Below are 15,870 nucleotides of genomic sequence, written 5' to 3' on the forward strand. Positions count from 1 at the left end.
CAAGATCTTTAGAACTTCCAGTTTAGGTAGCACGTAGGCACTTATTCGCGCCTCCGACCCTACTTCCCGTCTCGGGGCGAAAAACGAAGGGTGAACTGCTTGGGAGCAGCCCGCGGAAAGGCGCCCTAGCCCAGGCACCGAAAGAAACCTGGGAGGAAAGGGGTCTGCTGTGCCGCACCCCCTGATTCTTGCGCTCCCACCCCAGCAGCCACTCCACCCACCACTTCAGGGCATTACCTGGTCACATTCGAGACCGCCAGCCAGATTTGCAACGTTACCTACCTGGGTAGGCAGCTAGTAGCTGACAAGTCACAAGTTGGAAGGCAAGGTTGGTCATTATTAGAGAGGCAGACTTATGGCGCTGGGCAATCTGGGCCAAGTGGACTCAAAAATGCCGTTAAAATGCTGGTTCAGGCCAAGCAGGAAGAAAAATTTGGTTGAGCCATTTTTATTAGTACCAGGAAAGAGGACGTGTCAAAATGAAAGCAGAGGCGTGACGGGCCAATCATGTCGCAAGAACGCGGTGTCTCCAAGGAGGCTCTGGCAGATGCCGGTCAGCGCTAATGACCGTGGTAACCAATGGAGTGCTGGAGTTGGCGAACCCTCAAAAAAATTCATGTCGAGCAACCCGTAAATAATCCAACGTCATCTCAGAGAAACGAGCGAGTCGGAACAGAGACCGTTTCGTGCCAGGACCTGGGTCTTTGTGGTCTCTTGTGGCTATCAGTCTCTAGTAAGGTGTAACTGAATTAGTTTCACGTATAAAATATATTTTGCATCAAACTGTGGTCGTTTCATTGCAGCGCGGTGATGGGTATAAGCAATTTCACTTTAGTGATAGATCTAAGTTTGGAAGTCGTTCCTTGGTAGACGAAATCAAAAATAAAATATCGCATGCACAATGTATTCGGACTACCTAGTATCCGCGTCACAACGAGGGACCGCATGTGTGGTGCAATAACGCTCTCCCTTGGCATCCTACCCCAGTGAGTTCTTTTTGTTTTGTGCGACGAATCTGGGCATAGGAAGTTTCCCTTTTCGTACCTCGCTCACGTGAAATTGCTCACCCCGGCTCAGGCCCGGCTCAGAATTTGTTCAGGCTTGCTCAGCCTAAGAACTATTTCCGGAAGGCTGCGCCGCAGCGTGCACAATTACTTCAATTCTAGCCGAGCGAGCCCAGAACTGGTCCCCATAAATGAAAATGGCCATAATGGTCCCGTCTTTCGAAAGCGAATAGTTCAACCTTCACCTAGCCTTTGCCCTCGATATCTCGCACCTACACCTAATTGTATACGCTCTTACTTCTGTTGTTTAATACCTTAAACTTATCACTACCCTCGGCGAAGTGTAAAGATATGGTGCTCGAATCAACGGCGTATAATTCAGCAGATGCTGTTATTGAGCGGTATAGAATTCACGCACGGGGAATCGGCAGTATGACTTCAGACAGGACTAACACCGCTCGCTTATTTCCGAGGTGGGTTTCCATCCCTGATATTGTGTGCTATCCTAAGGCACGTATGGAACGCATACTCATCAGCTCTTTGCAGATCTTGATACTCGCGACGATAGCGATCTATGCTCCAAGTGCTGTTGTCATACAATGTTAGCAGTGGGCATACAGAAACACGGGCGTGGTAGAAACGTACCCACTTTGGCACCCGAAGACAGGGGCCGGATTTCTGGGGATCCGCTCGAAGATGGTATGCGCCCTGTTGACAGGGTGGGGCGTCGGGAAGAGAAACGAAAACCGTCTTCGCACAGTGAGCTGAGCGAAGGAGAGACGTCCTTTAAAGGGTTGCCCTTAGAAAAGAGCTAAAGCGTCCCTGTTGTCCCGGACGCCGGTTAGGTAGCCAAAGCCGCCCAATGTCGTCGACTTTCCCTCCTTGAGCGCGAATGTCAGGATTGCGGGAACTTGACCTTCCTTGATGAAGATGCAAAGGCGCCGAAGCTACCAATGCGATCAAGCGGCTGGTCTGCACAAGTTATCAGTCATCGGCGGGGCTGGGTTCGTAGGCGGTAGTACTCACGAAAGAAAACCGAAGCCTAAGCAATTGGCGCCGAAGCTACCAATGCTACGAAGCAGAAATGGCGCCGCGCCAAGGCAGCAGTCGCCGACCGCACGGGAACGCGATTCAAAGATGTGCCCAAGACACGAAACGGGAGGCTAAGGTATTTGTGCCGAACTATTTGTGCCGAAGGCATAGAAGACACAACGAAAGCTTGGTGCCAGCAAAGGTGGCGATGTGGTGGGCGAGGCGAGGAGGGCGCAGGCAGCTTTCTGAAGGTTGGTGGTTTGGGAGAAAGAATCGGAATTAGAAGTGGGCAGTTTTTTTTTTTTTTTTTTTTTTCAACTTTCAGTTTGCTTCCCTGCGCGAGAAGAATCAAAACAGGCCTGGAAATTTTGGGAAGGCACCCTATTGTTCAAGCACACTGCCTCGTGGCCTATTGTCTTGAGGGCTTTCCTAGAGGAAAAATGCCACTTTTCTAAAACCGGCCCCATAGGTATAGCCGGCATTCGTGGCATTCGCACCCCTTCGAAATGGCCGCTTCTGTAGATATCGTAATCCCTGATGCCATCGCCAATGTTGCCGGCGCCATTACGACTCCGGGTAGAGATTGTGGGTCAATCATGTGCGTCGCCAAGAATTTTTTAACCTTTGCACACCCCACCAAGAAATTTCCTTTCTCTTTTCTTTCCACTCGCCTTTGCTTCATTTCATTTTCCTCTTTTCACTCGCAACACTCAAAGGATTTTTTCTTTCCCCTCGCCCACCCTCTCTCTTCGCGCCCTCTCTCTTCGCGCCCTCTCTTTTCGCGCCCTCTCTCTTCGTTGCATTAGTTGCTTCGGCATCCATCACTCAGAATTCGGTCTCGCTTCGTAAGTGCTGCTGCCCAAGAACCCAGTCCCGCAGACCAGCCGCTTGATCGCATTGGTAGCTTCGGCGCCTTTGCTTCATCAACACCGCAAAACATGGATCCTTCGAAGGACGATTCGCCGAAGCGCAGCCCACCGTCAGCAGCTATCCTGCCACCGTCACCGTCACTGTCGAGAGCGAGAGACAACTATGAGAAAGCACGAAATATTTCTCACGAGCTGCAAAAGGCCTTTGACGACCTCTCTCGCAAGGTGGAGCCCGACCTCGACCCAGATGAAGTGCGACACGAGCCCGATGCGAGATCCGGCCTTGAGCTTGCGTCGTTGGAGGTTGAGCTAGCCCTGAAGAAAAAGGATGAGTTTCAGCTGGAGCGACAGGTCATTATCGAAGAACGAGATGCCAACCTAATCCAACCCCATATAGTAGCGAAGTGACTTCGAGACACCGACCACCGATACCTCTCTGCTGGTGATGATTTGTGGAAACAGAAGCTGAAAAAGGCACGTTTTGACGATCCTGGTGTTGTACGGTTGCTGGATCCACGTGGTAGTAGCATATCTGCGTGTCTCTTGGCACTGTACAAAAAGTGCGATGGCCTTGAAAAGACCAAGAAACGGCCCTCTTCCTTTCGCTCTGACGCGCTGCGGTACTACGATGCCGACATCGGGGGCAAGAAAGTTGGCGGTACGGGCAAAGAAGCATTGTGAAGAAGTCAGAATCCTATAGAGAGCTCTATAAAGAAAGGGGTTCTGGCTTGCAGCCAGAGCCACAAGAAGCAATTCAATGAATCAGTTGCAACCCAATTCAATCCACGTTGATTCGACAGTTTCCAGTGTGCGGTGTTTCCAACATATACGTCGCCAGCAGCTAACATCTGTGGATTTATAGGATTGCCCTTGGTGTATTCGAGGCCAGCAATAGGGTCTGTGTTCTGGGGACTGCTCGTGCTGCCGAGTTTGTGAGTGCCATTGGCTCATGTGCAGAGACTACTATGTTTAGCCTACCCGATGCCTTTATGTGCACGTGATGATGCAGAGGATCATGCGTTTGTTGGGAGCTTGTCAGCATGGCTGGGCCATATGTTGAAGAGGTGGTGTCCTCGTGAAAATGGAGCATGTATTTGCGGATACGCAAGGTCAGGAAGTCGTAAGGCGAAGACCCATCAGCGGCCTGCTCCAACCGATGCCAAGGCCGAGCGGGCCATATGTGTGTCCATCACAATTAGTATGCGCCTTCACCTGTAATTATCTCACAGCCTAACCGAAGTCAGCACTATGAATTTATGCTTTGGAAGGTGGAAAACGCTAGAATCACACAGAGGCAAATAAAGACACGGCCTGTTCGGTGGGAAGTTGGTAAGAGGAGGTAACGGTCATCGCAAGAAAGGTTGAACGGTCATTCCGAATACCGTAGAATCCTCGAGTTTGAGAAAGGAGCATCGCGTTGTCACCAGAGACAACAATGCCGTTGTAGATTGTCGACGTCGCCTGTGATTCGTCAACATACGAAGACCCGTAGTCGGTACTCGAACGGATTGTCAACTTCCGGGATTCGGTGATTGTAGACATGTTTAGGAGCGAGTTTGTTGGGTCAGGAATTCGCCGGTGTGGCGGCTTCCAGGCCGAAGGTGCTCGGTGAGACACCGTCGCTGCAAGGCGGACGGTTCGTGACAAGGGGGTTCACGGGTACTGTTTTGTAATAGAATTTCTGATGTGAAGGACGTATAGTATGGATCGGCAGCATCGACTCAAATGGCTTGAATGCGGTTGGGAGGGCAGAAAGCCAGCAGCACTAGAAGGTAGCGCACTGGAAGATGCCAGTGAGGCCTTGAAGTGTGTGAAGTCGGCAGCTACCGGGTGTTACAATGCCCCGCAATTGCGACAGTGAATATCGATGGCATCAAAACATGGGAATTTTTGAATGCGAAGGTGTGCGGTTGCGGACGATGACGATGTGTCGTGACTGAGACACTTGAGGCTGGGAACCCAGCCGTGCAGGGACCGTGCACGTTCTCCTTTCAGAAATGCTCTGCAAAAGCGGCACTTTTTCAGCTGAAATGGACAAAACCCGACAGGCCCTTCCGGCAGTCCTCGACGCTTGGGGCACTGAGCGCAAGATCCGCGGCCTTGTTGGGTTAATGGCAGTGGGGGCGTCTGCCCAAGTCGGGTTGCCAGGGCTGCCGATCACACACTAACAGGTTGGCGATGCGGCCGATTTGGCGGCCATCAGTAACCCTAGAGATGGGATGTGCAGTACGGAGTACGTACCTCCGACCATCGCGAATACCTGGGGTCCTCCAAGCCGACCACCCGACCTTGTTCCCGTCTGGCGAAGTCTCCAGAAACCGATGGAGGGGAAGATCATGGGTGGTATGTGTGCACTGTGAAGTGGTCGCCGTCAAAACCTGGACCTTGGATCGTGACTCGTCTCATCACCGCCAGCCCCCAAAAGCCCAGGATTGGATTGCATTACCCGTTGGAGACGATTTTTGTATGGGGAATCCCGACAACACCTAGCTCCATCTGGAAGGTCATTTTGGCCGTCTGCCCTGCTTGAGCCTGGCTGGGCAGGAACTCTCTGCTTGAGTTTGTTTTAAGGTTGAGACCCCTGTTCGTAACGCATCCGGGGACAAGGAGGAAGGTGCGGTGGGTATCCCGCTTCCAAGGTTGCTCGGGCTGCACCTCAGAATCAGATATCAACCCGTCAAGCCCCTGCCGTCTTGCAAGCGTGCCTTCCAGGTTACCTGCCGGCGTTGGGTTGTTCATGCTTTATGCTTTGCTATCCCGCGTCCAATCCAATCTCCCAACCTTTCAAGATGAAAACGACACGCATACATTCTTCCTCATCCCAGACTTGTAGGCAGAGGCCAGGGTTTGCGTGCGAGGAGTGCCGAAAAAGAAAAGTAGGCTGTAAGATACACTGACTTCCACTTTGTGCATTAAATTCGCCCCTCTGACAGCCATGCGCCTAGGCGACAGGAAACAGCCACAATGTGGCAAATGCATTGATGCTGGCGTTAAATGTGTCGTCGACTCAAACCGCCCGGCGCGGGGACCGAAGAAAGGAAGCCTGAAGACACTGCAGAATGGGGTTGGTGAGTTGCTTCCTAAGTCGAATGCGAATGCGCACAGTTTCAGCGAGTCCGGCTTTTCCCCGTATATTGCAAAGGCCCTGCTGACAGTCGACGATTAGTGGCTTTGGAGCGTCGCTTGAGCCTCGAGACAGTCGAGCATCCCCTATTCGGCGATCCAGATACCCCGGTTACAGACGAGACGTTATCCGCTTCTACCAGTCCCCCGCCGGAAGGCGCTAATTCCCAATTTCCATCCCCATGCGAACAGATGATGTTCTGGGACAACGAGCTCCGGTTGCAAATTCCTCCCTCGACTCTAGGGTTGGCTTCGCTGCCTCTTTTTCCATGCCAATTTCCTCCTTCACCTCCGTTGCCGCCGGAGTGCAGGCTGATAGATGAGTTGATGGCGGCAGACCTGTTCGTATTCAGTTTCTTTGTGGTCTTTCATACCATATCTCAGACCATGGCTAACCGCCGCCGCCAGTGACCAGCTGTACTTCGATCGAGTGCACCCAAACGTACCCATCTTCAACAAGTCGCGGTACTTCTCCTGGTCACAACAACTTGCGATCTCAACGGCCCTAACTACGTGGTTTTTCTCTAGTACGCTATGTGGACCTTGGCAATGGCGCATTCGTCACAGTTTGAGAGCTCCCGAGATCAGCTTTACGGGGAAAAGAGGCGGATGCTAGGAGGCCTCGACTTTTCCCAAAACGACATGGGCGTCGTACACATTGAGCATGTTCAGGCATGGCTCCTTATCGCGCTCTATGAGTTTGCACGCACAAACTACCGCCGCGGCTGGGTCAGTGCTGGCCGCGCTTTCCGGCTGGTCCAGCTCACAAGGCTGCATGAGGTGGACAGTCCGGATAACATGATTGAAGGGGAGGACCCTGTGCTGGCAGAAGAGAAGAGGAGGACTTTTTGGGTGGCTTACTGCCTTGATAGATTTATTGGTATTAGGAGGCGATGGCAGCTGACGCTGGTCGAGGACGTTGTAAGTTCTCATGTTCGTTCTTCAACTCCGCAGGCCTCTTGCCCCACACCAACCCATGTCACGCATTCCTGCCAGGTTGATCCTCATTTGCCTAACGTTTGCAGATTTTCGCACGCTTTTCTTCGCCAGAACTTTCATTCCAAGCCGGCCATCCAACCCAAACGTGCTTTTTGTCACAGGCGATGGGTGCCCGGAGTCAAAGCACCCTGTCGCCGCTCGCCGAGTGCTCGATCCTGGTCACAATTTGCGAGAATGCCCTGTCACACCACGAACAGTCCATGATCGAAAGCACATTTGGCAGTATGCCCTCAGATGCCCAGTTCTGGCTTCGTCACGACTGGCTGAGCTGCATGCTCAGCAAGTCTCTGGAGTCTCTGGATGTGAACTATCCAGGAATGGCCGGGGTCACGGACCCTCTATTGCTTTTTACGTCGATGATGGCTCACTCGGTTGTCATATATCTTTGTCAGATCATGGAGGCCTCGGGAATGCAAAGCCACTACAGCCCCACTGTTGATGAGTTCCAGAACCGTGCCATGATTGCTGCACGGGAGATCGCGCGGTTCGCAAGAGCACACGAGCACATCGGATATTTTAAGGTGAACCATGTCTCAGCCCTAAACCCTCGTGCGACAAGTCTTTGGCCACGTTGAGGCTGACAAACTTGTGTTGATCAAGGCTCACATATTTCTCCCCGTGGTCGTGTTTCTCGGCGCGTCACGGCTCATCTCACACCGGACCACGTGGACCGACGGATCGACGGCATTCGGAGTCACTCCCGACTCTCAGAGACATCAGTATGAGATAGAGAGCTGCGTAGAAGCGGAGTTGCAGAGCTGCAAGAATACTCTGCAGAAGTTGCAGAGTTCTAATAATCTGGCCTGGGGCCATCTCTACGTTCTGGAGAGTCAACACTTCACATCTGACTATGTACAAGTATGTATCTAATTAACTTTAGTTTGCGAGTTTGGATTTTTTTTCGACAAATTGATACCACCATAAGTCTCACAGCTCATTCAAACACGGGAAGGGCACTTTAATGACGACCAACAGGTTGCTCCGAGCCTGAGCCGCCCCCTTCCATGCCTCTCGCCTCTCCGGCGACGAACAATTTCGTCCTGGAGTATCCACCTGCCTAATCATGCCCGGTCTTGTTCCGCAGTGGGTCCGCTGCAGAGTGCGCACGAGTGGCATACGCAGACGCGGATTTGAGATCATCAAGGTGTCCGTCACTGCCGGGGGCTCGCCCAGGCTCTTCGTCAGGTGGTCAGTGCTTAATATTGCCTGGACGCGCCGATCACGATCAAGATCTGGTATGATCTGCACAAGGATTCGAGCAGCCTGGCTATGCGCCCCTCGTCGACACCAATCAGCGGCACTGGCATACAGACTCTCTCTCTTGGCCTCAACCCCGTGGGCCCAGCCCAGACCGGCCCATTCCTTTGAGCGGCCAAGTCAGCAACAAGCAGAGGGGTCATGATGAGCGGTTTTTGGCTCATCGTACCATCTGAGTCTGACAAATACACTCCCAAGTCCTCCCGGAAAGATAGAATGATGGATCGACGGACGGGTAACTGCATTAAGATTAAGAATTGCAATAATGTGGGTGGGTGTACTCCATACGCACGAAGACCAAAGATGATGGACAAAACAGACGCAAAGAAAGCAATTAGCTCGCTCGCTCAGGACAAGACATGACCTCCTCCCATGATAATTACCCAACCTAGACAAGCTTCGGTCTCAGAGAGTGCAGTGATTAGACCTAATTAGGAGATACAAAAAAATAACAGGGGGAGAATGCGAGTGTTTGGGCCCCTGGAGAGGGAGGGGCATATCATGTGGCCCGGGATGAGGACGCGGGCGCCGGGCTGGACCGTCTTGTCTCAACACACACACACACACACACTGTTCTAACCCGGGTGGGTGCCGGGTAATCAACAACGAGTCGAGGCAGTGACACAAGTAGTCGGTCAGCGCGGCTGCGCGAGCGACAGGTCGAGGTAGCAGCTCCTGGCGGCGGCGGCGGCGGCCAGCGCGGCGAGCGACGATCCCTGCATGATGTCGAAGATGGACAGGTCGGCGTCGGCCTTGCGCGCGAGCATGTTGCGCAGCTCGACGGCTACGAGCGAGTCGACGCTTAAGTCGGCCGGAGACTGCGCCGCGCCGACCTCGTCTGCCTCTACCATGAAGATGTCGACCAGCTTTTGAGTAATCCCGCCGAGCACGGCGCTCGCCGCCTCGTCCAGCGAAGCCGCTTACGCTATGCTCGCGCCGAGATTGCCTGCTCCTGCAGTTGGTTTCTTCCCGGTGCTGCTGCCCTGTGCAGGTTCTAGCTGCCATGCAGTTTTGGGGCGAGCGCCGCTTGGTGTTCGGCAAGTGTCATGCGCTCGAGCACCGAGTCCTGCATTCACGAACGGGTGTTAGTCCTGCCTATCTATGTTTGCCTAGGCTTGCTTGCTTTAGAATACGCACTCGTAGCTCCATGTCGGCGTGGATGACTCCTCTGATGGGCGGTACACCGGCCTTGGTACAAGAATCAAGCGCCTGTGTCAGTTCGCTCGTGTCTGAAATGTTGCAGCTGACGCCCGCGACTCTCACGCTGTGGCCAGCGTCGACCAGCTCGGCGCGGAGCTGCTCCGCCTTTTACGTGTTTCCGGCTGTCCTCGAGATAACGACCAGGGTCTTGGCCCCGTGCTCGGCGAGCCACCAGCAGACAGAGCGGCTGATGCCGCCAAACCCGCCGACGACCAGGTAAGCGGCGTCGGGGGCCAGCTTTGTAGACGGGGCTTGAGGCAGGACCTTGCAAGGTATTAGAATCACACTAGGTACTTGGTATCCCAGGATCTGCCGCCCGCCCTTATCCCCGAGAGCATGGCGCGACATGCCCTCGATGGCCATGGCCATGTATCCTGCGGCAGGGGAGACAATGTTGCCCTGCACGACGTGGTCTGCTAGCCAGGGGATGTCACTGACTCTGACCATGTGCCGCCACGATGGTGCGTCCAGGTTGACCCCCGGCACCAGCGACCCGAGGAGGTCGTGTGGTGCCTCGGCGCGGTTTCGCAGAGCCTTGTTGACTCGCGGCTCGATCCGGTGTCTTGTCTGGTGGTTCCAGGGGTAGTGCGGGAGGTCGTGCAGCACCTTCAGGCCGTGGGTGCTGTGTGGGAAGTTGACTGCGGCGAGGTTCGCCGCGCAGCCCTTCTGGATGAGATTCCTAACTAGTACGTGTATCGTGTCGACGGCGTTCCTCTTCCTGACCAAGCAGCTGGCGTAGGGGATGCTGGCCCCTCTGAACTGGGGCAGGCTCATGATGTCCTGGACCGGCCCCGACAGAGCTGCGTGGGGGCCCACCTCGACGACCATATCGACCTGGAGTTCGTCGCTGCACCCGTCGAAGCACATATTGCGGAACGCGTCAACAAACCGCACCGGCCCCGTCAGACTGCGCACCCAGTGGTCGGGGTTGCTGCAATCTCGCCGCTCGAGTGGCTCGTGACGGCCATCGGCACGACCCCCCAGGCCTGCAGCAGGCGCGTCAGGGCGATCTATACTGCGACGCACACGGGCGTGCTGTAGTCGAGCTCGTTTACTCTGGAAGTCTTTTCGTCGCGGTTGAGCTCCTCTGCGGGTTATCGTCTGTTAGCACCAGTCACGCCTGCAGCCCGGTTATGGGCTTTTACCTATCATATTCCCATTTGGCACCGAGTTTCTTCAGATGCGCATCGCAGTCCAGCAGCGCGGCCTTGAACGCCGGGTACGGTTCGATGAGCTCGCGGCCCACGGCCCACCACTAGGCTCCCTAGCCCGTGTAGACAAAGCCCAGGTGAGGGGCTGATCCTGCTTTAGCTAGCTTAGTTTTAGTGCACGATATCGCCTCGGCCAGAGTGTCGACGCCGTCGCTTAATGTAGACACCCACGGGAGCAGGGAACGGCGCTGGCCGAGGGTGTAGGCGAGGTTGTCAAGGAATCCGGCTTGGGCCGTCGTCTCGGCTGTCTGGAGATAGTCTCTCAGGTTGGCGGCCATTTTCAGGGCAGCCTTTCACCCCTGGCGCTGAGAATGAAGACCCGCGGACGGGTGCCGTATCGACATCACCGACACCGTTGACATGGTGGCCGTTGGTATAGCCGTTGGTGTGGCCATTGGCATGCCCGTTGGTGTGGCCGTTTACGTGGCCGTTGCTCTCTAAGCCTGGCTCATTACGCGAATTCTGGAGGGAACTCGAGATAAATGAGCCGTAATCCTCCATAATGACGTGAGCGTTCGAGCCTTGATGGACACTCGCCGAACGCCGTCCTTCCCGGCCCATGGCTCGAGGGCGGTGGGAACCTACCAGACACCAACAAGTCAGCTCGTCATCTGCAAAAGGAAGCAGAAAATGCCAGCTGGAGTTTAGGGACAACAAACCTCGAGGTTCCATTCATCCAGGTGCAGCTCCTCGTTCGGCTTCTCAAAGTTGACGCTGGGAGGGATCTGCCTCCTCTCCAACGCAAGCACGACTTTGATGATTGCTGCGACACCACTCACTGTTCCAGTGTGGCCGATATTTGTCTTGATAGAGCCAATCCTCAGTGGCTCATCAGCTGGCCTCCGGTCCTTGAAGGCTGAGGCAATCGCGCCGACCTCGATGGGATCTCCTGTGGGCGTGCCCGTGCCGTGAACCTCAAAGTAGGTTGTGTGCGACGGGCCTGGCCCTGCCCTGCTATAGCACGCGCGAATCAGTGCCTCCTGGGCCTCTGCACTGGGTGTCGTGATGGTCTCTGTCCTGCCGTCTTGGTTACGCTAGTCTCGTGGATGACGGCCCGAATGGGGTTGCCGTCGCCGAGGGCGTCGTCCGGCCTCTTCAAGACGAGTGTGGCCGATCCCTCTCCTCGGCCGTAGCCATTCGCGCGGCTGTCAAAGGCATATATGATTTGCCGTCTCTGGATATGAGTCTGCGGGGGGCTGTCAGCTTTACATCTTACAACATTATAAGCAGGACGGACGTACGTCATGGATGACATGGCAAGAAACATGTCGGGATTCAGGATCGAGTTTGCTCCCCCGACAATGGACATGTCGGACTCTCCTGTGCGGAGACTCTAGCAGCCCTGATGCAGCGCCGTGAGGGTGGTGGAGCAGCCCGTGTCGAGGGACATACCCGGCCCGCGCAGGTCGTAAAAGTGCGACAGCCGGTTGGAGGCCATGGCTGCGTCAGTGCTCATGAGTAGGAACCGGGGTAGCGACTCGGAGTCCTTGACGATGCTCTCGTGGTAGTCCCTAAAGAACCTGGTGCTTGTTACTCACTGCCGCCGTCTCAGCTGAGAGGTTGAAGAACTGGGCGTCGAACAAACCGACATCTCCTGAAAGAAAATGACCACCAACTACGTTGGTCTAGTAACGGCAGTTGGTCCCATGTGAGCCTGCAAAATCCCACCCCCTCTCGTGTCTTGATGATTTTGGGAATATGACTTACAGCACTCAGCTTTTCTGAATTGGGGTGGTAGACCCCTTCAATATTGAACCTAGACTTTGGTATTTCTGACCAGGCACTCCGGCCCTCGGCAAGAAGCTGCCACAACTTGTTTGGGCCGTCAACGTCGCCGGCAAACCGGCAGCTCATGCCCACGATGGCAATCGGGACCTTGGACTCCATTGCGAGCTGGTTGGTTACGAGCCGGTTTTACTCATGCCATCTTCTTGTCCGACATTAAAAAGCAAGGAGCCGAGGGGTATTATCGCAACCAAAAGAACCGCGAGTATGATATCAACGTAGAAAAAGACACTCTATTCTGACAAGTTAAAACTGACCGAGGAAAAACTTGATAAATAATTTTTCAGGTCATGTATGAGAATCATTATCAGCTTCCGCAACTCGTCCATGTCCCGCCATCATTAGTTTCCCGTCTGACACATTCCGTCTGACACATTCCGTCTGACACATTCCCTTTGACCGACGGCCCTAGATACTCCGGCGCCGACAACAGCAAACTCCGACGCTGATCGGGCGTTTCTTGGCTCCCGAAGCGAGAGCCGAGAAACTCTAGCACCTCCACAAAACTCAGCAGCCACCCGTCCTACTCTGGCCCTCACGCTAGCTGTGGCTTGATCCTCGAACAAGGAGGCCCGCATTGTTCATTGCCCTGGTCCTGAACGAGCGGTCTTGGCCATGGCCTTCAGGTCTGGCGCGGAAGGTGGGTAGAGAGAGCTGTGAGAGGTCTTCTAACTAAAAGGGTCTAAGGCGTACCCCATGGGGTAGCCCTTTGGGCGTTTGCATTCCGAACGACGGCAGTCGGCTGTCCCCACCCCATCGACGATCGTCGCTAATCTCGAGTGGCTGCCAGTGAGGGGTAGTAGGCATAGTCCATCGTGACCATCGATATATCTACCAAGGTCCAGAAGGGCTGGGGCGCACGGCGCCTTGGAAGACCCCAGCGTCCTGGGGCGCCAATGGCTAGGTCGAAGACTCGAAAGTGGGTATGGACAGACAGGCTCTAGGAAGCTGGGGTGCGGTGTCGTATCCGCGAAGTCCGAAACGGTGTCTAAGAGAAGTCCGATAAACTCTCCGCGGCCGCTGTTCGGTGCTGGATCTGCTGACCTGGGTGGTCTCTCGACTCTCGGCGGTTCTGGTTGGCACTCGCAGTTAGCACTTGGATGTTTCTCTGACCGTCCTACTTGGCAGGCAACTAGAAGAGAGCTGTTGGCCTCAGCGAGGCGCAAAGCCGCTGTCTAGCACTAAGACAGAGCTTAACCAGCAAAAGATCAGCAAGTTGACAGATCAAGTAGGCCCGCCGATCGCGCGAGTGGGGGTGATCTGCGGGCGGTAGGGCCCCCGGCTCGTTGGGGATGACAAATCTGCGCTCGTCCCTGCGGGTGACCAATGCGGCTGCGGATTCGGGGATTGGCGGATTGGAGCTCGATTGCCGAATCAAGCGCTGGAGATCTTCGCAGCCTTCGATTCCGGCGACCCGATCACTAGAACGGTTGAGAGCCCAAACGAGAACGAAGCAAGACGGAGTGGCGGTGTGACTGGTTGGACCGAGTACAGTACATACCGCGGCGCTGTCGGCACTGACACTCTGCGCTGCGCTTTGCAGATTGTCTCGTCTCGTCTCGTCTTGTTCTAGATTCCCGGTTCCCGATTGCTCAACGCGCTGCCATTTGAATCTTGGGCCTCATGCCGGTCTACTTGGCTGGGTACCTAAGAGCTTTCCGGGGACCTTTCTCGATGGGATCCGCCGGTGGTGGGGCATTGATCGTCGGAGGAACATAAGGCAACTAAGGTGGTGCGAGCTTGGCGAAAAGAAAAGTAAAAACAAGAGAAAGAGGAAGCGGCCGCCGAGGTAGGTACGTACCTCCCTCGAGTGAGAGTCCTCGGCTGCCCCAGCCTCCAGGCTGGAGTCCCGGGTCGGAGAAAGTCGGGGCACTCTCTAAAACAGCGCTGGCACCAATCCAAATAAATGCCAAATCAATTTGACCTTCAAAAAACCGTATTTGCAGGCAAATAAGCCATTTTGGAGGTCAAATTCAGGCCAAATTGAGGGTCAGGTTAATTGGCATATTTGTAAATATTTCCCATTGGTTGAGCCATTTTCGGGCCCAATTTTCCAGGGTTTCCTGGCACCAGGGCAGTCCCTGACCAAGGCCAACCCCGCATTTTCTAGTCCCGGGAAAATCCTCGAGTGCCCTGAATTCGAGTGCCGCCGTGCCGCTGCAATGCAACTATCGCCAACCGCTGTAAACAAACTGCCGAATCCTACCTTCCTGCAGCCATTTCCCTGGCTCCCGAGTCCTCGACAACATGCCTGCCTCCACCGTTGATGTCACGACCCTCTCGACAAGCCTCCCTACCGCCGAAAATCGTCCTTGGGCGAGTAAATGAGGATTCTGAAGGTCAAGGGCTTTTTTCCGTGCCATTCGGGGCTCGATTTCCTTGTTTTTTGGTGGAGGGCAAATTCCGTCAATTAAGTCAGATAAAACCCACCCAATCAGAGAGAGCCTCTTACACAGATAAATACACCATTTTGGGCCTCAAATACAGTCAAATAAGGCTTCATATTTGGCCTGATGAATTGATGCCAGCGCTGCTCTAAAAATGGGACGCGTCACTGAGATAATGGCACTGTGCTGCCATGTCTCGTCTGCGAGCCTGACAAATACGTACACTCGCAGCGTCAGGCAGTCTGAGCAAAGCAAATATCAAGTCGGTTGAGGCAAGACACCCGAAAACGATGTACGTCGGCCTAGCCTGGGCCAATGGCGTCTCGCTTTGGCTTTACGCTAACCCCGAGAAGGGTTCGAGCCAACCTTTTGTCTCCAGGAGACCGGTTAGACGCTCGGGCTTTATGTGGTGGGGGTTTGGCCTATGCATAGGCAGGTACGGGATTAGTATCACCCTGAGAGTTGTCATGTTCATTTTGTGCAAGTCTAATTGGTGTCGCTTCGCTATCGCAAATATAGTCGTCCAATGCGCGCATCGGCAGCGACCTCTCAGCTGGACTCGTCGCCGTCTTCGTCGGCGGCGGCACGGGAGTCATCGGCGAGACCACCATGAAGTCGTTTGCTAAGCACGCCGTCAGCCCGCGCATCTACTTGATCGGCTGGTCCAAGGAGGCGGCGACGTGGATCTAGTCCGACCTCGAGGCCGTCAACCCCGTTGGCGAGTACCACTTCACCGCCGCCGACGTGTCGCTGCTCCGCTCGCCGACGACGCCTGCCGGGAGATCAAGGCTAAGGAGCGCGCCGTCAACCTCGTCCACCTCTCTTCACCTCGGGTATAGTGGCGGCTGGAAAAGGCAGGTTTTCTACACATGATACGGATCCGTACACTTCCTCCAAAACAGAGGCCAGAACCCGCTAACCATATCCCCTTTTCCCAACACAGCAGACATGACAGAAGGGCTGCGCTACCAGTCGGCCGTGACGTACTACTCGCGCTGGCCCT

At 54.7% G+C, this 15,870-nt stretch overlaps 4 protein-coding genes across 4 annotated transcripts; 3 read left to right on the top strand and 1 right to left on the bottom strand.

Annotated features, from left to right (window-relative positions):
* Window positions 1–2,974: 2,974 nt before the first annotated feature.
* B0T26DRAFT_872190 (uncharacterized protein) lies at window positions 2,975–3,732 on the top strand (the record flags this gene model as incomplete). The annotated part of the gene is made up of 2 exons (XM_060447957.1): window positions 2,975–3,301; window positions 3,368–3,732. 2 exons carry the CDS (start codon window positions 2,975–2,977, stop codon window positions 3,584–3,586), a joined length of 546 nt encoding a protein of 181 aa, XP_060296628.1. The 3' UTR covers window positions 3,587–3,732.
* A 1,962-nt stretch (window positions 3,733–5,694) lies between these two features.
* On the top strand, window positions 5,695–7,897 carry B0T26DRAFT_776826 (uncharacterized protein; the record flags this gene model as incomplete). Its single annotated transcript, XM_060446624.1, has 8 exons — window positions 5,695–5,788; window positions 5,851–6,059; window positions 6,110–6,369; window positions 6,437–6,470; window positions 6,557–6,949; window positions 7,054–7,548; window positions 7,628–7,692; window positions 7,741–7,897. 8 exons carry the CDS (start codon window positions 5,695–5,697, stop codon window positions 7,895–7,897), a joined length of 1,707 nt encoding a protein of 568 aa, XP_060296629.1.
* Window positions 7,898–8,919: 1,022 nt separating this feature from the next.
* On the bottom strand, window positions 8,920–12,582 carry B0T26DRAFT_676089 (thiolase-like protein; the record flags this gene model as incomplete). Its single annotated transcript, XM_060439934.1, has 13 exons — window positions 8,920–9,178; window positions 9,209–9,267; window positions 9,422–9,580; window positions 9,626–10,499; window positions 10,630–10,739; window positions 10,863–10,943; window positions 10,993–11,157; window positions 11,355–11,609; window positions 11,729–11,881; window positions 11,912–12,015; window positions 12,088–12,193; window positions 12,234–12,320; window positions 12,403–12,582. 13 exons carry the CDS (start codon window positions 12,580–12,582, stop codon window positions 8,920–8,922), a joined length of 2,592 nt encoding a protein of 863 aa, XP_060296630.1.
* A 2,525-nt stretch (window positions 12,583–15,107) lies between these two features.
* On the top strand, window positions 15,108–15,691 carry B0T26DRAFT_776835 (uncharacterized protein). The gene is made up of 3 exons (XM_060446625.1): window positions 15,108–15,139; window positions 15,221–15,303; window positions 15,387–15,691. The coding sequence occupies exons 2-3, from the start codon at window positions 15,292–15,294 to the stop codon at window positions 15,555–15,557; spliced, it is 183 nt and encodes a 60-aa protein (XP_060296631.1). The 5' UTR covers window positions 15,108–15,139; window positions 15,221–15,291; the 3' UTR covers window positions 15,558–15,691.
* Window positions 15,692–15,870: the final 179 nt, after the last annotated feature.

The sequence above is a fragment of the Lasiosphaeria miniovina genome (assembly GCF_030549165.1).
Source record: "Lasiosphaeria miniovina strain SMH2392-1A chromosome Unknown B0T26scaffold_4, whole genome shotgun sequence".
In the NCBI taxonomy this organism is placed as follows: domain Eukaryota; kingdom Fungi; phylum Ascomycota; class Sordariomycetes; order Sordariales; family Lasiosphaeriaceae; genus Lasiosphaeria; species Lasiosphaeria miniovina.